The sequence below is a fragment of the Cryptotermes secundus genome, unplaced genomic scaffold (assembly GCF_002891405.2).
Source record: "Cryptotermes secundus unplaced genomic scaffold, Csec_1.0 scaffold43, whole genome shotgun sequence".
Classification (NCBI taxonomy): Eukaryota; Metazoa; Arthropoda; class Insecta; order Blattodea; family Kalotermitidae; genus Cryptotermes; species Cryptotermes secundus.
Window position 1 is genome coordinate 15801 of NW_019723298.1, and position 27845 is coordinate 43645.

Consider the following 27845-nt stretch of genomic DNA (forward strand, 5'->3'; position numbering starts at 1 on the left):
AGAGACATTTCCTCTTGTCTTCCCCCCACGGGGAAGAAGGTAAGGCTGCACAGAAGATGTTTGGTTTATGGAAAAAAGAGCCAAATGAGAGATACGCAGTATTGGTGTGGTGAATGTGGGGCAGCGTTGTGTTAGAAGAATGCTTCAAGGCCTACCTTACACTGCTCAAATTCTAAACACCTGCTTCCATTGCCGAGATACCCGGCGCTCATATTATAAGGTAAGGTTATAAAAACCATCTTTTAAGATCATTTTAGTGAAAGTTTCATGCTTCAAGGCGTACCATTCACTGCTCAGTTTCTAAACAACCTGCTTCCATTACCGAGATACCGGGCGCTCATATTATAAGGTAAGGTTATAAAACCACCTTTTAAGATCATTTTAGTGAAAGTTTCATGTTCCTATCTCATATATTTAAGAACAATGATGAATAAATCATTTTCGAGCAAAATTTAAATGGCCGGCTGAATATATTACCGCCGGAGAGACGGCAGCGGAATTTAAATGACCCCGCGAAAGGGTTAAAGAATAGACTACTGTTAAGTCTGGAAACAGGCTCAGAGAACATGCTGTACATGAGTATAGCTGCACTGGGGAAACAAACGTTTTATGGATATAAATATTCACAGTTAGTTGATACACAAAGTGTAGTTGAGTTATTAGTACCTGATCCTATCCCTTTTGAGGTTGAAATTGCTATTGCAAAGTTGGAAAGCTGTAAATCGCAAGGTAATTATTATGCCGTAAGGGGGGAGGGGGGTTGATGAAAATACTAAGTGCCGGTAGCACAGTAGGCGAGCGTTCTACCACTGTACCATCAGTGCCACCATATATTATGCCTCTGCGATGGGTGGATTGGCTATCTCACAGCTGGCACCATATATTATGCCTAGGTGATGGGGGGTGGGTTAAAACACAAATCACTACAACTGCCATTTCTCTTTGGCTAATCCATTCACTACGTCAGTCAACCCTTCGTTGACTCGTCCCACCGCTGTCACCATATGTCATGCCTTAGTGGCAGGGGTGGGTAAATACAACTACTAATTCACTTTGTCAGCCATCTCTCGTTGGCCGATCCCCCACCTCTGCCTCCAATTTGTTATGCCTGAAGGGGGCTAACGAAATGGTACTAAATCACTCTTTCCTTTTTCCATCAGGAACACCATCCCCTTGTCTACTACTGGTTCCTCACCCTTAACTGTTGTTGCATCCGGCTGCCGTTGGCTGCTTGGGGTCAGTTCTGCCTTTCATTGGGACTGCGAAAGGGTGGAGTTTGTGAGGGTGAATCATAACTCTGTGTACATCCTACCCTAATTACACTGTCTGTTTACACTATTATTTACAGTACAGAAATGCCAATGGGCTGTTGGGTACATGCTATCAGTCCGAGAACTGGTTCTTACTTTCATTCTAGTGTCTCGCCTAGAGCCGATGGCTTGAGACCGTAACTTCCCTTCATTCCTATTACACGATACACCATCTCTGTCCTACGCACACTGATTCTATTTACACTTCCGTTTACCTCCTATTTACAGTAATAACAATGCCGACTTTCAGTCGGGACTACATAGTGTCTTTCCCTTAACTCATTCTCACTTTCCTTCAGTGCTCCCACCTAGGGAGTATGACTTGAGGCTGCCCTTTCCTTCATTTCCTACCCTAAGGACACTGGTCTGATACACTCTTATTTTACGACAAAGTGAGGCCGACTTTCAGCTGGTTTACTTAACATCGTTTCTCTACTCACTATTACTCTTATTCTAATTTCCCTCTTGGGGGTTATGCCTTGAGACTGTTGCTTCCCTCCATTGCCTGTCACTCGATCCACAATTTCTACCCTATTCCACCCTGGCACTCGCAGGGCCCCTGGAGATTGCACTTCAAGTTCACGCAACAACACTGAATTTAAATAGCATGGCTAGTATGAGTAAAGAGACTTACTTGAAATAGAGACGCAGATAAGTGTCGCCACCCACCATCTTGTAATACCCATGTCGGACAAAGCCTCCGGCTGCTGGTCGAATATTACGTTTGATAGATCGTTTTTTTTTTCCTGAAAGTCTTTCCTTCGCTCTTTATACCAAAAAACTGCTCACGCAGCAGCTAACACACAAGGGAAGTACCTCCTTCCCTTGACCTAAATTTATGAGTGGCGGCTCCCCATTGGTTCAAACTTCTGTTCTCTCTAACGAATCCTTGGCATCTCCTGTGAGCATTTTGTAATTTCATGCTACCCAGTGGCCTACTGAAGCGCTCTCTGTTCATGCTATTATGCACTTCTGCTGACTAAGATGTTTGTTTGACCGCGTTCCACAGCCTATGTGTGGCCATCATTGCCCTAATTGCTGTAAAACGCTTTTGCAAGTCTCGTAACATTTAGGCAATGCCTTTGATTTCCAGTCTCGAAATTGCGGCACAACAGTAATGATCAGATTTTGGCAGAACTGATTCAAGCAGAGGGTGAAATATTACATTCTAATATCCATAAGCTCAAGGTTAAGTCCGTATATAGATGAAATTATTGGAGATCATCAATGTGGGTTTCAGCATAACAGGTAAACAACTGTTCAAATCTTTTGCATTCATCAGATACTGGGGAAAAAATGGGAGTACAATGAGACAGTATGTCAGCTATTCATAGACTTCATGAAAGCCTGTGATTGTACAATATTCTCATAGAGTTTTGGGTACCAATGAAAGTAGAGAGGCTTATTACAATGTGTTTAAACGAAACGTGTAGTAAAGTCCGTGTAGGTAAACATTTGTCTGATAATTTTCCTATCAAGAATGGTCAAAAAGAAGGAAATGCTTTATCACTACTGCATTTAAACTTTGCCTTAGAATATGCAATTAGGAAGGTCCAGGGAAACCAGGTGGGACTGAAATTAAACGGGACACATCAGCTGTTGGCCTATGCCGATGTGAATCTACTGGGTGATAATGTAGATACCATAAAGATGAACACACATGCTTTAGTTAACACTAGTAAGGAGGTGGTCTGGAAGTAAACACAGAGTAAACAAAGTATATGTTGCTGTCTCATCACCAGAATGCAGAGCAAAATTAGAACATTAAGATAGTCAACAGATATTTTGAAAATGTGGCATGCTTCAGATATTTTGGAATGATAGTAAGAAATCAAGACCTCATTCACGAGGAAATTAAGAAGAGTTTGAATTCAGGTAATGCTTGCTACTATTCAGTCCAGAACCTTTTGTCTTCTCATCTGCTGTCCAAAAACAAAAATTAGAATATACAAAAGTGTAATTTTGCCTCTGGTTCTGTATGGATGTGAAACTTGGTTACTGGCATTAAGGGAAGAACATAGACTGAGGGTGTTTGAGAACAGGCTGTTAGCGAGAGTATCTGGACTGAAGAGAGATGAAGTGATGGGAGGCTGGAGAAAACTACATAATGAGGAACTTCATAACTTGTACTCTTCTCTAAGTATAATTAGAATGATCCAAGTCAAGGAGGATGAGGTGGGTGGGGCATGTAGCATGAATGGGGGAGAGGAGGAATTCATATTTGATATTGGTGGGAAAGCCAGAAGGAAAGAGGCCACTAGGAAGACGAAGACATAGGTGGGTGAACAATATGAAAATGGATTGTAGAGAGATAGGATGGGTCGGTATGGATTGGGTTGATGTGGCTCAGGATAGGGACCAGTGGAGGGCTCTTGTGAACACAGTAATGAACCTTGGGGTTCCATAATATGCTGGGAAGTTCTTGAGTAGCTGCACAATTGGTGGTTTCTCAAGAAGGGCTCAGCTCCATGAGAGTGAAAATTGTTAAATTAATTATTATTATTATGAAATCTCAGTTTCAGATATCAAATTGTGTAAATATAACAATTTGTCTCTACCGTCCACAGGTCCTAGTATGGAGTGTCATGTGAAACATAGTTCAAATATTTCTAAATATCATAAGTGTAATAAGATCCTGGCCATATTAAATGTTATGGAATTTCTTCAGACAGGTTTTTTATGACATTTGGCACTTCTTTTAATTTAACAATTTTTGTGTATCCTTAATACCTGCCAAGAACATGGCTGTTTTCCCCTAGTTATAAATTATACTTTCTCATACTGCTACATGTGTATCAACACATTGCACACGTTCATTTATAATACTTACATTTGATGCAGATAAGATGGTGAAGCTGATATCTGATGAATTCTGATGACGATTTGGTTTTCCACTTACAGTGACACGGATTCGATCACAGGGACACATGAGAGTTAGCTTCAATGTGGTGACAAGGGATCTTGCCCGATTTGGATACAAAAACCATAGTACACATGCCAGCAGTGTTGCTTGTACAGGACCAAGTCAGTGATGTTAAATGAAATGTGATATGTTTGATATTTATTTATTTTTTTCCTTGGCCCTACAGTCCCAGTGGGCCTAGGCCTACCTCCATGAACTTCTCCGTTCACTTTGGTTTTCTAGATCTTACACATTTGGTAGGACTCCTTGGGCGGGTGATCAGCTCATCGCAAGGCCTCTACCTGTACACAAACAGAAAAACGCACACACACAAACTAAACATCCATGCCTTGAGTGGGATTCGAACCCACGATCCCGGTTTCCAAGCAAGCGAAGACAGTACATGCCTTAGACCGCTCGGCTACCGTGACCGGCGTTTGATATTTATGGTGATTTTGAATTGTACACAACACACAACGCATAGGAAACATCTAACCATAAGCCTATACAACCTCAAGCTGACATCTCCCATCATCGGGATGAATTAACAAGGAGGAGCCTAACATTTTACTTCAAATGTTTTAAACTTTTAAATATTTTAACATTGACAGTTTAATTTGAGGGCAATTTCGGATGGAATGCGAGAGTTGAACGTGCATTCAGTATTCCTAGCAAGTGTTGTGCTTTTACACATCGACATTTGTAGCAGCGTCCATGCAGCATATATACTGTGTACATTAAACAATGCCAGTGTTTTCATGTGTTTGTAATATGTGCCTCTGATGATGGTTTTATTAAACCGAAACATGTAAGGCAAATGTGATAAAGAAGTGACCTAAAAACATTGTTACACTCCACGGACTTTCTATTGACTTTGTTTATGGTGATATTTATTTTAGTGCATATGAATACATTACAATGTTACTACAGCTGGCAGTAATCGTCTTCATCTGTAGTATGGTGTCAGCCATCCCCTGAAACAATCATAACTCAGTAAATTTCATTCTAGGATGAATTAAATTCTAATTGTATTGGCACTATTCATGTGAAATGTGAAGTTTTCACACTTGTGTCAACATATGGCCTTCTGAAATATGTAGTATGATGGATGTTTAGAAGTCAGACTGCTGAGATCTGGCATCCTTGAGGCCAGACTGGAACCAGAACAGAGGATTTTCCAAATCATGATCGTGTGGTCAACATATTGTCACGTATAAAGTGTTCATATGAATAATAATAATGGGTTCTGGATTAGAGGGATAGATTTATTGGACACACAAAAGTTCTAATGACAAATAATTATAATGCTCTAAATATTACTCTAATCATAACACATAAAATAAAGTCTTCTACATCTGCTTACTAGTCATTGTTTGGTAATCTCGCTCTCTTGAACCATGTCTGTCTGACGAATGAATGAAGAATCTCCATGACTTCTTATATAGACTAGCTCATATGCATGGAAATTTCTGTAAATGATTTGTTGTCACGAAAAACATGCTTTTCAAACCTTTAGCTACTAACCAACTGATGTTCTGTTGTTGACTGCATTACCTCAGGAATGTATTTCCCCAATAGGTTTTTCTGGCTTCATAGCTTAATGCTTTGAGCAAATCCATCACAATGTTATGATACTAAATCACCTAAGTAACCCACATTAAGGTGTAAATTACAAAGCAAAACACTGCTATTCACAGTTTATATATCCTGTGCCATGACTGATGGATGCAAGCAATCAGTGGTGAACTGTGCTGGTGGCAGAAAGTAGCTATCCAGAAAAACTATGCTATACTCGAATGGGAATGCTGTATTTGAGAGGTCTAATCTGCTAATATTTTGGAAGATCTACTTCCATAAGTGTTACTGTACTTATTTTCCTTTCTGTTACCTGCATATTTTCCTTTTGTTGTCTCTCAATTTTTCTTTTTGCCGTCTATTCTTAAAAAACAGCCCTTCTTACAGCCGCTGGTTTCTCTTAGTTCACTCACATCTCCAGTGCTGACCATCCCTACCCTACATCCATACCAATTTCCCTGCACAACTTATCTTCCACTCTGAAGATTGAGGTGGAATGTTCCTCTGGAACATTGATTTCTGTGTACAAAACTACATGGAACCACTAATATTAGGTATTTTAAAATGTTATGTAATTTTCTTGGTTTGGAATGGAAGTTCTGTGAGGCTGCCAAAATGTTTGAACTGGATTCTATACTTCTAAATTATTGTGAAGGCTCTATTATTGCATGTAGAGCTGTCTTATATAAACATCAGTTGATGTACTTAAAGCATTTCAGTCTAAACTATAAGCAGAAGCAGAATTTCATTTCTCAATAAAACCACAAATTTCACCAATTTGTAGTCAACTCAGCTGTTGCGATTATCTGCGACTCCCATTATAATTCACACCAGTGTTCATAAGCATGATTTGTTTGTGAAAACGGAGTGCTTCATAGGAGAATTGAAATTGGCATTTAGGTAGCAAAAATTTTACATGATGCATCTCACCCCTAATGTAGTACAGGAGTGTTTCACAATAAGCTGTTCAAGTTTTACTTATTTGCATTAATGCTGTTATATAGCCACTGTTCAGACTGGTGCTGTGAACTGTTCATGACAATACTCAGTGTCATACAACTTCTCTTGTAATATTTGTTTCTGAAGATTTGATGGAGGAGTTATTAACGTCTCCCCAAATTAATATAACTTATAAATATAAACATGCATTTTAATTTTGCTTTTTAAAAATTGTTTAAAAATTAAACACTGAGGCTGTACAGTCTAAAGTATTTACTGTGTTCAGCAACTCAAAATATTAGGATTATGGATATGAATCACATATGGATTCAGGGATCAGCTAAGAGCATTATGCAGATCTGCCTGTACCTTTTGAGATGGAGACAGAAAGATAATGCTGAAATAGCTCACAGGGAACAAGAGTTGGGAAAATATAAACTGGCTCAGCAGTAGAGCCCTGAGGTGCAATTTTGTAGTTCTGTACCACTTGGAAATTAATTGAACCCATCATAATATGTTCTAGTAAGAAATTTGCCTTATAGCACATATTATGCAAATAATATTGCACATGCATGGTATTGGTATGTTGTTCTTGTAATGTGTATCTCTTACCTCTTGAGGTAGTGTGTACGACGATTCTTGGCTGAAGTCAGGTTTAATCCATAGGTATTCAGTAATTCCATAATAACACCATTTGTCCAACCAAATCCTGATTGTACTGTATACTCCCCTCCACCTCCATATTTTCCAGGATACTCAGCATCATACTGTGAACAGGACAGTGGTGCTTCAGAATCGTAAAAATTCATTCTTATGGTATGCGCATGTACAGTGGAACCTCACTTAACGAGCATAATTCGTTCCAGAATCTTACTTGTAATGCGAAACACTCGTTAAGCGAAACAATTTTTCCCATATAAATTAATGTAAAATACAATAATGTGTTACATGTCAAAAAAAAACTCAAAAAATTTTATGTATAACGTTTATTCAAAGAAAATTTATATACATTGTTAAGGAGCGTGAATCATCATCTTTTCTTCTATACGGAATGAACCAACTTGGAATGCGATTTCGTTTATCCATATGAGGAGCAACCTTTCAACATCGTCGAGAATACGTAACCGTTGCGTATATATTCTTGTCACTCCCTTGGAAGCATCTATCTCCTTAAACCTGTCCTTATTATTGAGGATAGTGCAAATCGTTGATGTAGACCGACTGTATGTGCGTGCTAGATCAGCCACGCTCACACCTCGTTCTCGCATTTCAATTATTTTACGTTTCATTTCTACGGTTATTTTTATTCCCTTATGGCTGTCTTTTTGTGGCTTTTTATTCGGGAACATTTTTGCGAGGGTTATTAAACTTTGCACCAAAAAAATCACAAATAATGTCTGAACACAAGTTTGGAAAAATGTGCGATCACAAGTGACACTAAGATGCTAGCGGAACGAGTGCTAAACACAGACTATGTAGCAAATGCACAATCCGGGACTTCCCCTCTCGTCACTCGTTATGTGGAACGTCGCTTGTTAAGCGAGTCATTTTTTTACAATTTGTTTTGCTCATTATGCGAATTACTCATTATGAGAGGTGCTCATTAAGCGAGGTTCCACTGTATGTAGTATAGGCATTCTTTTTTTATGTGTATATACCAAATGTCAAACACTTTTTCTTCTAACAACTCCAGGAGTCTGAACTACAAGAAAATATTAAATTATTCATAGTAAGAATTAAATTTCTTAGGAATATATTGTATTTCCTGTCTGTTGGGTTTATTACTCATACCTTAAATAAAGCCCTGACTGCTTCCTACCATATTTTTTTAATTCACTGTTTGCTAATGACTAGGGCCCGGATTTCTATGACATGTCATATTTTTTTCCTAGGGTTTATTCCTATTTTTAAATGTAATTATGCATGTTTCCAGTCATTCTTATTGAAATTATGTCGTTTTTATTGTGCATATAAATGCATATTTTAGAGTTTTTTTGATTTTACAGCATATTTTGGCATAATTTTGAAATAAGGTCATATTTTTGTCATTTTAGAAACAATTCTTTGATATAATGTAAAATTTCGGTTCCATAATGTTTAGTATTACAAAATAAATTCCAGGCTGGACTGTTGCTTCAATGTGGAATAGAGTTCAAGTACATGAAGTTCGTATTAAAAACCATATATTTGACTGGACTGTACTTGCAGTTACAAAGGCGAAAATTTGTGAAATGTAGCATTTATGACCTGGCAAGCCGGCTTTTCCCAGTCGAGGCGGGAGGGAGGCAAGTGTAACGGGTATTTTCCTATTGTACTCCGTCTTACTATAAGGTATATACATCCCATTCTTTCTTGGAGGGCTTAGAAGTATTCTATTTATATATGTGGAGGGCGTTATAAGACTTCAGTTTGACCTTACAATGCCTAAAGTGAGTACATGTAGTTCAAGGAGCGCAAGGTTGCGTAGTTTTGTACAGGAGTTTGGTGATAAAGTGTTTAGTACCGATGGCAAGATATTTTATTGTAAGTTGTGTGGCGTGAAAGTTACGGCAGAAAAGCGATTTACTGTGCAGCAGCATTGTAAAACTTTTAAACATGGTAAATGTTTAAGCAGATTATCTACAAAGGATAGCAGACAAAGTTTGTTGTTTAAAAACAGTTCCACTAATTCTTCTTCTTCTTCTTCTTCTTCTTCTTCTTCTCCTTCACCTTCTTCAACGAACAATGGGTCGGAATTTTCGAAGGATTTGTGTCAGTGGATGGTATCTTCGAATATTCCATTAGAGAAATTGCATAATCAGCACTTCAGACAATTTTTGGAGACATACACTAGTCATCCTATCCCAAGTGAATCGACGTTAAGAAAGAATTATCTCTCTACATGTTATGAAGATATGTTAAATAAGATTCGAACATCTGTTGCTGACAACAAGATATGGGTTTCCTTGGACGAGACTTCTGACGTAGATGGGCGGTATATTGCGAATGTTATAGTTGGGACCCTGAAACAAGATCAACCTGGAGAGAGATTTCTTCTTGACTGTGAAGTTCTCGAAAGAGCAAATCATTCGACTATAGCTGTCCTATTTGATAATTCCATGAAGTTGTTGTGGCCAAATGGAATACAGCGAAATAATGTCCTTCTCCTAGTAACAGATGCCGCTCCATACATGAAGAAGGCTGCCAAAGGACTTCGAATCCTCTACCCGAAAATGGTCCATATTACTTGCCTCGCTCATGCATTGCATAGAGTGGCTGAAGAAGTTCGAGGACATTTTCCTGATGTAGATAGGCTAGTTTCAAATGGAAAGAAAATATTCATCAAGGCCCCTCTTCGAGTGCAGAAATTTAAACAAGAAGCTCCTCTACTGCCACTTCCTCCACAGCCTGTCGTCACACGGTGGGGTACATGGTTGGATGCTGTGGCATATTATTGTGAAAATTACACAGCCATTGAGAAAATGTTTAATGGCTTTGACAGCAGTGAGTCAACATCAATTAAAGCTGTCAAGGACTTATTCTCTACCACTCTAGCACAAAATCTGGCATACATAAAGTCAAACTTCTGTTCAATTTCAGGTGCAATAACTCGCCTGGAATTTGTAGGGACTGAACTCTGTGACGCGTTGGACACTGTAAAGAGCATTGAGAATGAACTAAACCGAACTCGTGGTGAAATAAGTGACAGGATTAAAACCAAAATAGAAAGTGTTCTTCATCGGAATGCTGGTTATTCAACATTATGCAAGATTGCAGATATACTTTCCGGTAAACTAGCAACATTCGAAGATGATACAGAACTGTCACCAAACGACTTGACATTCTTCAAATATGCTCCTGTCACATCATGTGATGTGGAACGAAGTTTTTCCAAATACAAAACTATCCTTAGTGATAATCGGCGATCTTTCAAATTTGAAAATTTGAAAATGCATGTAGTTATAAATTGCAATTGTAACAGTGAAAATTGAGACGTGAATAGCTTGTGTTCTTTTAAATGGTGTTTTTAGATAACAGAGTTAAGTTAGTGTTCATACCATGTGCACCAGTGTTTGTCTAAAATATGAACGCAAATATCAGTATTAAAAAGAAAGCAATGAATGGTTTAATCCAGTACGAAATGTCGAAATTCCATCAGTTTTCTTTCCTTCAGAGACATAATAGGGCTAATTTGGTAAGTAGGACCTACTATCATATATTCATCATCTTTATTCTTAATTATTTTATTCTTATCTTTAATTAAAATTGTGAAATTTTATGTCCCATTTAATATTTAAGGTCATATTTGACATAATTTTGGGTCATAAGTGCATGCATATATTTATAGTTTTTAGGTCATAAAAATCCTGGCCCTACTAATGACCCTTAAGCAAACCAAGAATAGATAAATAAATAAACATTGTCCTGTCTTTTTTGTGGTTAATAAATAATTATATAAAACAAAATATGTTTACATTATATTTTACTGGTCAGTATTGTAATATATTATAGTTCTTATTTCAGAGGTGTTATGGGTCACATAATATATGATTCAAAACTGGAAAAAAAAAGGAGATATGATACAAATTTATGATGCCTACTTGCTTATAAACACCTGATACTATGTAAAAGGTAACTCAGGAACAGTACCATCATTTCTCTGTTAACTGTACAGATGGAGTATCATCTGCTATAATCATAAATCTTATTCTTACCTTTTCAAACATCTCCTTTGCATCAAGATAACCCTTGTGATTTGCATATATCCAGTTTCGTGCCAGTTCATAAGCCAAATTATTGGCACCTGGATCTTTTGTATATAAAAGACCCTGGATAACAATGATCTGTAGGGGTGGCCATGCATTAGGTAAGTCCCATTGCTCATCTGTCAGCTCCAGTGATGTTGGTATTCCTCCTAAATAACTGCGAATTGTTTCATCACTAATGTATTGTACTGTTTTGTGAGCATAGTATTCTGAAAATGCCTGAAAAATGTAAAGTACTTTATTGGCCTTGCCACTTGAAAGGGAAAACAAGTAGGGGAGCTGTAAGCCAATCTGTAGCACAGATGGCACATTTCATAACATTAACTTTCATTATCCAGGAATCTATGATGCTCTCATTTGGAGCATAGTGCATCCATGAAACGTTTGTTTCACTTCAGTTTCTTAATGTTAGACAGTTGGTAGGACTACTTGGATGAGGTATCAGCCCATCACAAGGCTGCTACCTATACATGAACACAGAATAAACACAAATATCCATTCCTTGAGTGGGATTCAAACCCATGATCCCAGTGTTCTAAGGGGTGAAGACATTTCATTCTTAAACCATGTGGCCACTGTGACCGGCCATCCAGAAATTGGAGAGTGGAAGTTCTCCATACTACAGGGATTGTGGTCAAATTTTAACTCTTGGAACTTGGTTTGCATTTCTTTCCCATCCATATAATAAACAGTCTCTTTGTTAGTGGATAAAATTACTCGTACATGGTGAATTATTCCTTGCAGAGGGAAGTGAAGCATTTTGTAATAAAATGCAGTATGCAAGTGAGCACAAAAATTAGTCCAAATGAATTAATATCTCTGTGCTATTGAACCTCAAAGTTCCTTATTTCTAAAACCCATTAGTGGATTTTATGCTGAGTTAATTTCATCCAATTCAACATCACAAATATGTATTTCTTTACAATTGATTTTGGTGTTATTGTCATAATGACAGCTTGGTCTTCCTGTGTTCTTTTAGTATGTTCTTGCTGTTGTGTTTTGGTGTTATGTCTCCAGATGTGGTCTTTAACGATCCTGGCCTATGCCTATATGACAAGCGTGAACATAAGGATGCCTAGTTTGCATTATAGCATCTTATATGATGTGATTTCCGTTTTGCCTCTGATGATAGAATAACAGCAGAGACGAAAATGAAGGACAAGTCAAGAGGACCTACAGCTTTCCCATTAATTTAGCATTATCATCATACAATATAATTAATATCAAATTTACGTTTATGAACTTTTTGTAAAGTATATTCAGTCTCAACAATTCATAATTTTATTGTAATATATACAGAGATATTTTTATGCACTGACCTGCAGGAACTCTTTAGTAACAGTGTACAGATAAGAAATCACTTGATATTGCAACCTAAGTTTGTCCTTTACAGAAATGTCCACATGGAGCAGCAAGAAGTTCTAGGAAGAACTAATCGACTACTTTCCTTCGATACAACACAGACCATTTAGGAAATGACTGTCCAATGGTTCTTCCATTGTTGCATGTGTATTCATTTCTGTGATAATGTTTTTATCAAGCCATTGCCTAGCAATGATAGAGGAATGCACATACAAACACAGCATGTTGAGAGGGATTTATGAAGTATGCCATCGAAAACTGGCTCAGGTGCAATAATATACATACCAAGTTTCATAGTGATCAGTTCAGGCATTTAGAAGTTGACGGAGATTCACAGACACAGACAGCATGGCGATCTTATAAGCCTACTTTTATTGTTTTCAAAATAAGAAGAGTAGGCTAAAAATATAGCAAGCTAATGAGTTATGTTATATGTATTTAACTTTTATTTTGTGGGAAGTGTGAGGAATAATTTGAAAATTTGAACTGGATGCAGAAGTATGTACCAAAATTTTTGAACTATACTTGTAACCGTCCCCTTTCTATCTTTGTGTTTATTTACCGACTTCGGTAAATCACTTGACTCTTATCAGGATCGTGTTATGGTAATAACTGAGGCTACGGAGAAACTGCACATTTAAAGCCAGTCCACTGCTAGAAATCAACGACGCTATTTCTGCTCTCCACAAATTGTTTATTCAGAAGCGAAATACTATAACTTCATTAGCAAGTACGGAGTAATGGGCCCTTTTATTACTATCAAAGATTAATAAACCAAATAAAGACTGATAAATTTAGATAAACTTGGAGAGTGCAGCCAAATGACGTCTGCCTCCGACGAATTAAAAACGCCCAGTCCTTCTGCAAACTCTATCCTGCGGGAAGCGTCGCTTCATCCCCTGTATAGGATTTGAATCGACGGCCTCTCTCCCAGACAAGAATAGTTTCCTATTGGCTGATTTTAACTGGCCAAATCAATCATGCAATCAGCACTACACAATTACATAATGAACTTTGAGAATAAAGAGATCCAAAGATATAGAACCCGGTACCCCACATGTGAAAGCGGTTATTTCTTAGTTTAAGGTCCAATTACACTCTTCTGAAGACACTTTTATAACAGCTACACTATCAGTAAAACAAAATTTACATCTTCGGCAAACTACAGACTTGCCTTCCCATGGTGGCCTCGTCCCTTTTTCGGTCATCCAAGCTGCAGGTAACAAAACAAGGCTGTTGTTCCTGTCCAGATGCAAAAAGCAAGTCATAACATGCTAATGAATCGGTCTCCCCAATAAATCAGTCAATCTAGTGAAATGGCTAAAGAGGACCATAGCGTCCCTTGAAGAGTTGTAAAAGGTTTGGACTGTCACATACTGAAGCCATGGAAAGCTTCCTCTTTACTGCCTGCAGCTATATTTCTCTTCAACCTACTGTGGTGTGTATCAGCCTTGTTGCTAGTGAAGCTTATTACATGATTATTGCTATTAATGTTCCTATGAATACAGCAGCCAGATGACTGGTGGGAAATGTAGGGAAGTGGTGGAAGCATAACTGCTTACAGGGATGATTCATGATTCATGGGTCTTCTTTCCATAAGCTTAGTACAGTGCTGTAATATGTCAAAATTCATGGAAATAATGTAATATGTTAATTATTTAGTTATAACTCTTACTTCATCGTAACACTGTGTCCACAGTGGTGCCAAGTTGGACGGGTAGAAGTATTCTCTGGATTTGTTGTTGAGAATGTCATAGTCAAGCCAGGTTCCAACCTTTTCATTCCAATGCACAGCAGTCACAGCAGCCTTCCACTGCTCGGCCACATTGTGATAATGCTGAGATTTTTCGAGATTACCCAGCTTTTCGTAAAATTTTGCAAGGAGCACTGCATCCCAGAACAGAAAAGAATTCAGATCCACTGGGATGATGTTTTCTGTCTGTATGTTAAGTAGATCTCCTGTAACATTACATATATAACATAATGTAACAAGTGCAGAGTGATGCATGAATACTCCGGCCATTGGTTTCAGTGCTTAAATAACATTTTTTTTTATTCGTCAAAATGTTTCACTGTATGAACATGTGTTACAGTTATGCATTGTTTCTGAGTTACCTTTTACATAGTATTGGACGTGTAAGATGTACTTTTTAATACTCTATATGCCACAATACATTTAGAATCACCATTAGAGATATGCAGTATAATTTTAACACTGTTAAATAACTGTGACTGGATATTTATGATATGGTCCAGCAAGTACCATTTGTATTTGTAATGTATATCACAGGCTTTCATAATTTGATATGAACAGAGAACAATGTAGGCAGTGTATGAAAATATTTTAAGGTGTGCCAAAAACTGGCTCTTGGGGAGAAATTGCCATGTTGCACCGGTAATCTAATTTACAGCTACTGCAGTATAAAAATGTTAGGTCTAAGTAACTAAGTAACTTCATGGAACAGAGTTCTGTTTGTGAAGCAAACAGTTGCTCAGCTGGTCAAGAAAATTTCTGACTTTCATAAAACTCTAGGGTTAATTACCATGTTCACAAAAGCCTATCACCTGTAAGATATTAATTTTTAATTTTTCAGTTGGTTATGTAATAATGCTGTCATTGTTGAGACTATAAAGTATTGGATGATAAAAAAAGTTGTCCCTGTGCTTAATTAATTAAGCACTTTGACATGAAAGCGTTTGGGGGTGGGGTTGTATAGGTCCGTTTATTGTTGACCTCAGCATTTGATGGAGGTGGGTGGTCAGCTTTACACCCTGGCCACTTTTCCCCTGGAGGAAAGAGCCCCCAATTCCCATTGTATAGGAGGCTGGTTGGGCCCCAGAACTGATCTGGATGATGCAGAGGAGAGTAAAATCTGGCCCCTACCAGGACTTGAACTCCAACACCTTAGCCATCCAGCCGGTGGTTGGTTGCTATATTTACTGAATTATTCCAACTCTTAAAACCACTACATGATAGGATAACTAAATGACTGGTGAATGGATTCAGAAGGAAATGGTCATGGCCTAATCATGATAATGTCCTGGCATATTCCTGGAGGGACTGAGAAAAAAACAGAAAATCTCAGTCATGATAGCTGGTGTTCCAACCAAGATTCAGACTGAGCACTTTCCAAATACAAGGCTAGAGCATTACTTCTAGACCAACCTGTTCATTAGTATGATAATAAGACTTACAAGTTTCATTTGAAGTATTGTCCAATTTAGTGTGTGTTAAATTAAATTAAATGAAAATTGACTGATTTACCTAAAGCAAATGTGGCTTCCAAGGGACCAGTCGGAACTAAACTGATTTTGTATCACTGGCAGTATTGAACTGATTGTACATGTGCCCCCTGTGGGTTGTGAAAAACCTTATAAGGTGTACATGAAATGTATTTTATACGCTGACAGATGGGTCAAGAGGGCTTGAAAGATTGTCTTAACAATTTTATTTTGCACAGCTTCTTCTGTGTATGGAATAAATAGAGTTTGTTTAAAATGAAAACATCTTTGCATCTGTGTTTATAATACATCATAACAATTAGTTTGAGGTGCAGATTAAGTCATCATTGGAAAGGGGTAGATCTGTGCAAAGTTTTGCTTGGAGACTATGGTGTATGTCAACTGAAAAAGTTGCAGAAACACTCATATAGATCCTTCTACCAAATATTTATTTGAAGTGGTATTGGTTATATATATAATGTAAGAGAATTTTGAGGTTAATATTTGGGTTTGATAATTATCTCAACGGAGACCTCTGCATCTGAATATGGCACATCTTACATTCTGTGGTCAAATCAAGGACTCCTTTATCACATATTAGAGAAGTAGCTCAACATCCTTTGGTTACATTTTGCATTACTGCTTCAGTATTTATTAGTAGTGCTGATTTTTCCCCAAAACATTATTGCATGCATTTAGAATTAGCTGCTAGATTTTCTGTGTATCATAGCTGTGTTATGCAGCTTGAAGAAGAGGAGTGGGAAATTTCAATTTTGATTGAAAAGTCTTTTCACTCTAACCTGTAATATTTCTACACTGAAATACAAATATGCAGAACGGATTGGTCAAAAAGTTACAACTTAGACTTATATTCAGTAGGTGTTCGATTCAAATCTCAGCTGGGACGCTGGGTATCCTGACTGAGGTTTTTGTGGTTTTCCTCCCTCCAGGCAGTGCTAGGATATTACCTTGATTAGGCCACGGCCCCGTCCTTCAAAATCCTTTCTGATTCATCAGTCATTCTAGCATCATACACTATAAAGTCGATACCAAAAGCATTGTTAATTAACATAATTAAAAAAAGTTACAGATTGAGAATTAAAGGGTTAAGAGTATTGTTAAGAGGGTATTTAAAAAAAATCCTCATGTCTTTGATAATTGGAACACAAGTTGGAATGAATATACTAAGACACCATAGAAGTAGTTACTTTCAAGGGCAGAAATTTTGTTTCCGAAAGTAACATATTCTCTTCTTGTTCTCTGAAATAACACTGATTTTTTTTTAGATGTTAGCAAATCTGTCTAATTCTTTGATCTTACCAGCATTTGTACCATTGGCAATGAACCATCGACTAGAGAAATCCCAGCCAGACTCAGCTGCCGACTTTATATTGATGTAGAAGTCTTCCTTTTCCTTCTCAGTTGGAAAAAATTCTGCATTATGGTAGTCTTCACTGCAAGAGTGATACATGTGATTCTTTCAAGGCAACAATCAGCAGTTTTTATAACATGATTCTTTTTCATCATTCCTTTGCATTTAATGCATCTTTGTTTGTCACTTTTTCTACTGAAGGTGAGGGAAGAATGTAAGATGTAGCTGTTACATACATCATTTGAAAAGTTGTGAAATGGAGAATATGTAATGCAGGTTTGGTGGTGTAGGTCCAGAGATGTAACAACTAAATAAAAACTGGGTACTGAAAATATTAGATCAGGACTTCACTGCATTCTTCTCTGTAGTTCCTAAATAGGTGGCATTTCACTGTTATCACTTGTGCACTTTGTGAACATGAATCCGTCCAGCCATTTACAGAGATAGTAACTTAGATTAGACCATGACCACTTCCTTTCACACTTGTATCAGTTCATTATTTATCAATCATCCTATAATTTGATGATGTACAATCTTAGCAACTGTAATTATTGTTAAATAAATTAAGAATAAAGAAAAATTAACATGATGAAGTATGAATATATCTGGTATCAGTATCTGGAACAATTCCTTATGTGTTTCGGAGAGGCTCTCTTCAAATCTCTGCTGGAATGCTGGATATGACAGGATTTTTATGGTTTTCTTCAGTCCCTCCAGGCAAGTTTTGGGATAGTACCTTTCTATCTTTTTAATGAACAGGGTTGAATAACTGAATAGTGTAGAAAAAATGTGAATCTTACAAATAGAATAATAAAACAACGTTTTTAGTGGTTCCAGATGTTTTTTCAATATGAATTAGCCATGAAGATATGTGTAAAATAATTGCTTTCATAGTTCTATAATAGTGCAGTTTTCTCGAAATTTACCATATATAGATTTTATTAGACACTCTTCTTTCAACAGTACAGTTCAACAGGTACTTAACAGTTACATACCTATATGACTCTGGACGTGGTCCTTGTGTCGCAGCATAGTACCGAGCGAGTCTGTATTCTTTGCCTTGTTTGTTAACAGTCACAGTTCGGTTAGTCATCCAGAACTGGAACTCTGCCTCCAGCAGGTTAATATTGTTCCTAAGGAAGGTGATGTTACTGGTTTGAGTCACGTAACTATGCACCATGGGTATGAGGAGTGGTGGTTGAGAACGCTGAACATAATACACCCGTCCTCCGTTAGGCACAAACCCGTATTTTTCAACCATGGACAAGAAGTTCTCCAAGATGCCTCGTGTTGTGTGATACATTTCAGAGAGCAGCAGGCCTTGTATGATCCAATATGTGTCCCAGTAGTAGAACTCCCTAAACCTTCCACCTGTGGGAGCCACAAGAATTGGGGATCATTAATGAACTGCTAGAAATATCTAAGCACTTTCATTATTGCCATCACATCTGGCTCAGTTCTTCTAGATGTAAGTGTGGTTTAATCAGATGTGAAAGAAGAAGCAAAGGAGGCAACACTTTTTAAATTGAAAATTTACCTTAAGCTTTGGGCTGCATCACAGCTCAAGCGGTTAGTTGCTGGCTTCCCACCGCGGCGGCCCGGGTTCGATCTCGGGTCTGGTCAAGTGGGATTTGTGGTGGACAAAGTGGCGCTGGGCCAGGTTTTCTCTGAGTACTTCGGTTTCCCCTGCCAGTCTTAATTCCACCAATTGCTCCACAATCACCCTCACCTATCATCTGGGGCTGGTACAGTAGGCCAGAAGTGGCCGCAGTACAAGGGACTTAAGCTTAAACTTAACCATAACTTCAATTGTTTCATAATTTATATGAACACTTTTTATTAATTTAGCGTTTTATATAAAAAGTGTTGCCATGGTGTGCTGTTATATGCTGAGTAAAAAATCTCCAAGCATTTAAAATATCAGGTCCTTATGGTCTGCCTTGGTCTGACTTCAAAATCAAATTGAACATAACACCTAAATCATGTCTCCTGCATGGTATGTATCTGTTGTTCCATTGAAGTGAAAAGTTTATGATTATAGCCTACTTTGTTCGTTAACACTTACATTTTTTAATGTAGTTATTAATGTATTTAACGAGTACAAGAATCTTGAAACAGTTATAACAGAAGAGAATGCCATCTTCTGGGATGTGGCGCTATGTAGATATTGTGTAAACTGACGTTTAGGAGGAATGTATCGCCTCCATCTTCAGGGTATAAAAGTCAACGAGCGAGGAACCGGCGTGAGAAGGTGCTCGGTTTGCACAATATCTACACTGCGCCACAACCCAGAAGATGGCATTCTTCATAGTCACCGCCGTGAAAACCTCAAATCTTACAATTATAACAGAATTCACAGACTTGGCATTGCTAATACCAAAGCTTGCCATTTAGAATGACCCAGAACAAGTTCAGTCTTATTCAGATCCTGAAAACCGATTTCCACTGAAGATATGAATTTTTCTAATTGGACCTGCAGATGGGGAAGAGAGACAAATCGCAAGCAGGCAAATGACAGGCCTTGGAAAGGGCAGCAACTCCAGAGAGGTCTTGAAGGAGTAACTGTGAAAGATGAGATCCTGGAGAGAGCAATTACGAGGGCGTTCAAGTTCTAAGGTCTCCGATTTCTTTTTTCAGGGCTGGGAGCAGATAGACACATGCGGTTTAGTTTAAAATACGTGTGCACCCTTTGTGAATGCGTGACAGAGATGGCAGCACTGTATGGCACACAGAATTCTAGTGGCGGCGGCGAGAGGGGGGAGTGTTTTTGATACCTAAAATGGCGACGTTTTCATTACAAGAACGGCGAGTAATCATTCGTTTTCTACACTTGCGTGGTGCGACACCCATTGAAATTCATCGCCAGTTGAGTGAGACATGTGGTGATGGTGTCATGAATGTGAAAAATGTGCGTTCGTGGGTGCGACAGTTCAAAGAAGGCCGAACGTCGTGTGACAACAAACCAAAACAATCTTGGCCCCCCACCAGCCGTTCTGACAACATGGTCGAGCGAGTTGAGAAAGTTGTTTTGGAGGATTGGCGATTGAGTGTGGAAAACATCGCCTCCAAAGTTGGCATTTCCGTGGGATCTGTGCACACAATCCTGCATGAAGACCTGCGAATGCGGAAAATGTCCTCCAGGTGGGTGCCACGAATTCTGGCGGACGACCACAAAGCTGCGCGCATGGCAATTTGCCAGGCGATGTTGACACGTGATGAAGGCATGAATGGGACTTTCTTTTCATCAACTGTGGCAATGGATGAGACATGGATGCCGTTTTTCAATCCTAAAATGAAGCGCCAGTCAGCTCAATGGAAGCACACAGACTCACCGCCACCAAAAAGAATTTCGGGTAAGCGCCAGTGCGGAAAAAATGATGACGGCCATGTTTTGGGACAGCGATGGCATAATCCTTACTCATTGCGTTCCAAAGGGCACTACGGTGACAGGTGCAGCCTACCAAGATGTTTTGAAGAATAAGCTCCTTCCAGCACTGCGAGAAAAACGGTCGGAAAAGGCTGCACGTGTGCTGTTTCACCAGGACAATGCACCAGAGCATCGGGCGTACGCGACGCAGCAGTTTCTTCATGAAAACAACCTTGAAGTGGTTTCTCATGCTCCCTACTCACCTGACCTGGCTCCTAGCGATTTTTGGCTTTTCCCAACGATGAAAGACAGTCTCCGTGGTCGCACATTCACCAGTCATGCCGTTATTGCATCAGCGATTTTCCAGTGGTCAAAACAGACTCCTACAGAAGCGTTCGCAGCGGCCATGGAGTCATGGCGTCGCCGTTGTGAAAAATGTGTCCGGCTGCAGGGAGATTACGTTGAAAAGTGACAGAAGTTTCAAATTTTTTGTATGATTATTGTGTGAGAAAAAAAATCGGAGACCTTAGAACTTGAACGCATCACGTACAAAAGAGACTTTTTAGGGTCCATTGGCAGGGAAATCCAAGTAAAAATTTGTGCCATAAGAAAACATTCCATATTTATGATGTAGCATATTGTAGCCCTCACAAATTCGTACTTACTCCGTCCATGATCTCTTACAAATCGTGTAAAGAAATTGTAAAGTATAAACTACACGCTTAGGCTCATTTTGTAAAGAAATTACAAATGACATGCTGATATCAGTGCTGCAAACGTTTATTGCTATAGCGGAACTACTTTAAGTACGAATTCAGATAAGCTGAAATTTATGCAGCTATGTAAAATCATACTGTCTGTATTTGTGTACATGTAGGCAGGAGGAAGCGTCCTTTAGTTACTGTCGTGAATAAGAAACTCCGGTAATCTTCGTGTGTGTTTGGAAGGCTACTGTTGAATGCTGAATATATGCACAAGTTCGGAAATATTTGCGTGGCATAACAATTCTTGTTCAGTTACCTTGAAATCCATAAAACTTTCGGAGGTGTTTTAAAAGTTAAATGTGTTTCATTTTCTTCTACAATTTTTTTAGAAATATATTTCGCTTCTAATTATACTCGAGATACGCGCAGCGTCGGGTAGGACTTCGTGTACAGTATCTGTCATTTCTGTTCGATTTTAACCAAAACTCAAATGTTTTGACGAATCGTAGTAAAACTCCGCGATATCAAATTTCAGCCGTTCTCGAGAGAGAGAGAGAGAGACGTACAGATGGACGGAGCGATTTTAATAGGGGCTATATAGGGTTGCAAACACCAATTGAAAGAATAGGCGAGCAAGGTCTCCAGTATAAAATTTGATCAATATCTGTCAGGCTTATCCAGATTTATGTCTCTGCAGTTTATATTTAGCGAGTTCACGCGTGATACACGCACAGAAACGGATGTAGGCCTTCATGTACTCGTAAATGTCTGTTATTTCGATTCGTTTTTAACTAAAATGTAATATGTCGACAGATTTAGTCAAATTTGATGACAGTCCATTCGTATGTTCTGAAGATACTACATACAGAGAGAGAAAGAGAGACAGGCAGACACGCAAAAAGACATGGCGGAGATAATAGCATCATATTTCCTTTCAAATTTAGGTTGCGACTGCTCCATAATATGGGAAAGTCTTAGGAGTGTCGTCCCTTGGTTCGATCGAGGGTCTTTTCTGATGACTGCCTGATATTTCACGGTCGAGTTAGGTCACTTGCCTGGAATTACAAAGCCGTTGGGTACGTAGATGATGGAGTACTCGTCAGGGTGCTCATGGACGTCGTCAGACATTTTGCGACTGAGGTTCTTCCATAAAACATTTAGATCTCTCGCCCATTCCCGAAGATCAGGGTCTGCGATTTTCTGCAGTATTGCTGGGTTCTCTACCCAGTCACCAGGGACCCAAGGCTGAAGCTCGTTGCCTTCAACGAACGTCCTTTCCACGAACTCTATCACCTGAAAAGTTCGGACATTCTTTCTGATCATAACTCGAGAACTTCAGGCTAGTGTCTTTTCATGAACACCATAACTAATATGCTCAAAGACCCGACTGTAAGGAGCCACCATATAGGCCAGAGGGTGGAAATTACAAGAGGCAGTTACCGCCTTTAAAGAATCATGCCAAACCCATGAATATATTATATTATCTGTGATAACGTTGGAAGAAATCATCAAACCAGTGAGCAACTCAAAAATATTTCTTAGCCATAATTTTTCATTAATTTTCATGGCTAAATCGTTTTAAATTCTTCTCAGGCCGTCTGCTGAGAGGTTTCCCATATGTGACAAGTTATTGTTATCTTGGATTGATCACTGTACCAGATTAGCTGAAACAGAACTCACAGAGATATTGGGTTTTCGGGCTTTATCCATCGTCCTGGTTTTTAAGATAACTAAGAAAAACACGACGTTTCGGAAACTAGATCTGTTTCCGTCCTCCGGTGAGGGAAAATACCTATTCTGTTGGGTCCCTTAGAAAGAGCTAGCCTCAATCACTGGACCAGTGTTTTCCCTCACCTGAGGACGGAAACAGATCCAGTTTCCGAAACGTGTTTTTCTTAGTTATCTTAAAAACCAGGACGATGGACAAAGTCCGAAAACCCAATATCTCTATGTGTTATACACCATCGTCAGAATCCTATAGTAACTACCTGAAACAGAACTGTTTCCGAATAACATGCCAGCATCCTTGACATCATGTAGTAATAATGCTTTTTTTTTCTCTTGCAAAATAAAAAAATAGTTTCTTTTTCTACAAGATTCAAATGTGTCAGTCTAGAAGCCAAAAGTTCAGACTGTATTTTTATGCATTTATTGGAATTTCTCACAGCGCTCATTATGAAGATTTCTACCTCCTGCGATATAAGGTATATAATCCGTTGAAAGTAAACTGATATTTTGGAGGGATATATCGCCGCCTGCTTTCCGCTTGTTTCCTTCTTGGCTTATTCTTCGACCCAGAAGATGTAGGCGAAATATTCCTCCGAAACATCAGTTGACTTCCTGCGGAATACAAAGCGCTATATCCCAGATGATAGAACACTTCAATATGATTCAAATTACCAGAAATTAAGAGACCTAACAAATAAAATACAAGATATTCACCGAGCGAAATCAGATGAGTAAATTACAAAGTCTAGACGTAAGCTGTTTGACAAAATTCAACACAACAGAAATGTCCCAAACATGAACATGCAAACAGTGACATGCAGAGCCTCACAAAGAAGGGAGTGGAAGACCCTTCCATCTTCCTATTGCAATGTACATCCGAATTAATATAAGTCCATATGTCGCTAAAAACTGTGGGTAATACTCGTAGAAGAATTCTGTTTTCATTTTAATAATCAGCGCGAAAATTTGCTTATAGACGGTGCTATAAAAGACGAAAGGGCAGGAGTGCGTATCCTGTCTTCTCAGCTGTATGACTGTACCGTTATTTTGCTATCGAAGGTTCCATCTTTAAATTGTCTCCAAGATTTCCATCTGTTTTATACTATGGCGTATTTACTCCATGCAAGAACTGTTGGGCCACAGAAACAGCCGATGCTAATAAACGCTCGCAACAATAGAACAGTGGGGTTATGCAACCCTTTTCTATGAAACTGCTCGGTAAACACATTTCCGCATAGGCAGTGACGTCACACAACAGTGGATAGCGACCACGTGACGTGTTTTCTGTAAGCCCGCGCCGAAGGTATATAGGAGACAACGAAGGTCGTTTACAAGCAGTCGTAAGCCTAAGGAGTGAGCAGTAAGCTGGAGGAGTGAGTAATAGACGGAGTTTTAGTTGAGTTCCGAGGTTCCAAGGGTGTTTGAACAAACATGACAAGTCTTCATAGTGATTTGAAGTGTTAGTATCTGTGTTGAGATCCGTTGCTAGGAGAAGACTAATGCAAATTGAGTCCTAGTGCTTGTGCAACCGTAAACTGGAAAGTGTGTAAATCAGCAATAGCGCTGTATTGATTATAATTAAGGGAGATAGTAACCGAAATGCTAATAAATCCAATCATCCTATCTAGAACCCATTGTTTTCGTCACGCGTACCCCGACACGTGACAATATATTAAGTATTAACTATTTACCATTGATCGGTAAATCAGCAAATAAATAAATCAGTTAAGCTATACGTACTTTCTTTAAAAAAAAGTGTTAGAATGTGGATTGTATTCATTTGATTCAGGATAGCCCCCAGTGGCGGCCATTTGTGAATATGGTAATGAATTTTAGGGTCACGCAAAAGGCAGAGCTTTTTGATTAACTGGACGACTATCGGCTTCAAAAGAAAACTTTATTCTATAGAGTCAGATATTCAGTACTTTCTTACGAGATAATGAGTTAATTAATTTTAAAATAAATACTAAATATAGTATCCTATTTGAAGACAAGTTTAAAGTAGTTATAATATTCGTAATTTAGATGTCTTATATGTGCAAGTGATTAGTATATGGACATTAGATATTCAATATATATATATATACTCTGCAAGTATACGTATATATATATATACGTATACTTGCAGAGTGACGCAAAAGTAGCACTACAGCTGTAAGACAGGTTGTGAGTTGCCATGACAAGGATATTTCTCCTTTTTTGTCCGGGTGTACGAGGCTTTTAGCGCAAAGGTAGATGATGTTGTGACGTGCGTATAGAACTGTCCACGAAAGACGTGAACTATGTGCTCATTATGCTGATCGCTAGTTCTAACAGATTTTTAACTAGTCTAAAATAATGCGGTGACACTCTTAATTAAAACGTAGCGCTTGATTTTCACCATATTCTTTTATATGCAGCTCTCAAGAAATGTAGACGGCGCCTTAGTGATGCGATAGCCATTCTGCCACGACTGTAAGATGGGTAATCTAAGCGTAATGTTGCAGGAATTCCGTATAATTCAGATAATACTAACATCCATTAGCAATATCGAAGAAAAGACAAAATTATATCAAAGCAAGTTTACCTTTATTGCTTGTATCCTGTTTTATATCATTAAAGGTAATATATCTTCTCCAGATTCGAGAATAAGCTAGAGTAGGTGAATCAGTTCAGTGACTGGACTACGGTTCGATTCAGGCAGAGGCTGTACTTTTCTCCTCGCCACCATATATACCGGTTCTGAGACCCACCAGTAGTCAACCCAATAGGTACCAAAGCTCTTTCTTGGGGGTAAAGCGGTCGGAACTTGTTACTTATGTCTAATATCTAGATCTGTAATGCGTGGAGCTACATCTCAATTTCCTTATATGTCTTTATGGCATGGTGCTAGACTAAGCATAGGGACAACTTTGGTTCACACATTATTCAATTGTAGGTTGTAGTGAGACTGAGTCCCTTGGAAATGGGGTCTTAAAGGCAACATATTGAACCAGTCACTGATGAGAGGTAAATATACAGAACCGACTGAATAAATTTGATTTGTTTCATTCTGGTCCGTCACACTAACAATTACAAATATAAATCACTCCGTCCAATGTGACCTGTAAGTTTATTACTACATGCAAACTTAACACCCTTACATGTTTCGGTCTCTGCGGACCATCTTCAGAGGGCAAACATCACTACAAATAGGAAACCACCATCACATAAGTTGTTTAGACGTAAAGTACGTACACTTATATGTTACAATGCATAGTACATAAAATAGAACATTTCACAAACACAGCAGTTTCCTGGGAATGTAAAGTTTTAAAAAATTATTTAAAATTTCTTGATGCTAATTAAAAATTTGCATTGTCAGTAATTAAAATTCATAAACCATGCAGGCTCGTGTTCGTCCTCCCATCGTCCCTCTTGTATGGGGCAGATATTGTGCCACCTGTCTATCTTGATGTCTATCTCCACATCAAGATAGACAGGTGGCACAATATCTGCACATTAATGAATTTGTTATCGAACTGGGCCCTCTGTCCTGAGAACCAGGTGACTAACCGCCTCAGCTCTGACACGATGTTTCTCTTGTCTTATTCAAGTTTCGAGCACATATTTCGGGAGCCCCTTGTACCTGATCTCTGTCGGGATTACCGCCTGTCTGTGCCATGAAGTCTTCAAACAGCTGCAGAGTTTCCGTCGGGGGTTGTCTTTGCTTCTTGTCCACGAACGTCTTGGAATCATTATATATGTCGGATAGCTGCACGGTCTTGAGTAGATCTCCATAACAGTAGATGGGACTGAAACAAGACATGTCTTGATTAGAGTACAGAGCTGCTGACGGATTACCGCAGGAACGGCCAAATATAATTGCCATTAATCCTGTCTCTCCAATTCGGGCAAAATATAGAGAAAGTGGAATCAGATTTTTGTGCTGTGTATATAGGCTGTATTTTTGGGGGTATTCTGGCCGTCAAAACTATAAAACATGAAACAATCTAATTGTTTACATTGGTTTTATTTAATAACTGCTACACCTTTCGATCCATATTTAGGACCATCTTCAGGCAGTTTCATTAAATATGTCTCACGTTATTGAAACATTTTAATATGGAGTCATATTAGTGTTAACCATTATAATCACAATACATGTAATTACTAAAATTATAAAATGAATTTAAAATTTAAAGTTTTAAAGTTCTCTCTTCGCTACAATGTAAACTAATATGTTACTTGTCGCGTATTGTAGGTTGTGTTTATCTGGAAGTAAGAAAGCGCGTGCATTACGGGGTATATGTATTTTAAACCTCGTGGTATAGGTAAACTACATACATATTTCTGATGCTATTCACATAGAGTATTATTATTATTATTAGTTTTCAGTTTTTATATACGATTCTTCTTATCTTCTTGAATATGATGTCGCCGAGTTTATCTGTGAATGGAATTGAGTGGAATTGTTTGTTTCCATATTTGTTTAAATTATAATATCTCGTTAAATATTAAAATCTTAATCTTATTGGTATTTAATTACTTCTAAAATTTTCTAATTTGGAATGTATTATTAATACTTATCTTAAGATTGTGCTGTGTACTTCCTGTCGTGTGAATGTCTTTATGTTTTTCCTGTTCCTGGTTTCAACGTG

General features: G+C 38.4%; 2 protein-coding genes across 7 annotated transcripts in view; one reads left to right on the forward strand and one right to left on the reverse strand.

Moving 5' to 3' along the window:
- LOC111861624 (B9 domain-containing protein 1) overlaps positions 1-13239 on the forward strand; it is a 22371-nt gene extending 9132 nt beyond the window's left edge. For 2 of the 5 annotated variants that reach the window (XM_023846338.2, XM_023846336.2), the window contains exons 5-6: positions 4212-4358; positions 12865-13239. In XM_023846338.2, coding sequence (XP_023702106.1) covers positions 4212-4342 — 131 coding nt within the window. In that variant the 3' untranslated portion in view covers positions 4343-4358; positions 12865-13239. Of the gene's footprint in view, positions 1-2403; positions 2559-4211; positions 4369-12864 lie in introns of those variants that run through there. The other 3 variants (XM_023846337.2, XM_023846340.2, XM_033750399.1) reach the window with 3 other exon arrangements.
- The window catches only part of LOC111861622 (trehalase), a 44789-nt gene continuing 21568 nt past the window's right edge, over positions 4625-27845 (reverse strand). The window contains exons 2-10 of one of the 2 annotated variants that reach the window (XR_002842278.2): positions 26834-26999; positions 22554-22791; positions 18423-18798; positions 17376-17509; positions 14509-14792; positions 11421-11690; positions 7339-7493; positions 5101-5186; positions 4625-4666 (exon numbers count right to left, since the gene is read on the reverse strand). Coding sequence is in view for 1 of the 2 variants with exons in the window: in XM_023846335.2 (XP_023702103.1) it covers positions 5159-5186; positions 7339-7493; positions 11421-11690; positions 14509-14792; positions 17376-17509; positions 18423-18798; positions 22554-22791; positions 26834-26999 (1651 nt within the window). In the remaining variant the exon portion in view is untranslated. Of the gene's footprint in view, positions 4667-5080; positions 5187-7338; positions 7494-11420; positions 11691-14508; positions 14793-17375; positions 17510-18422; positions 18799-22553; positions 22792-26833; positions 27000-27845 lie in introns of those variants that run through there. The other variant, XM_023846335.2, reaches the window with a different exon arrangement.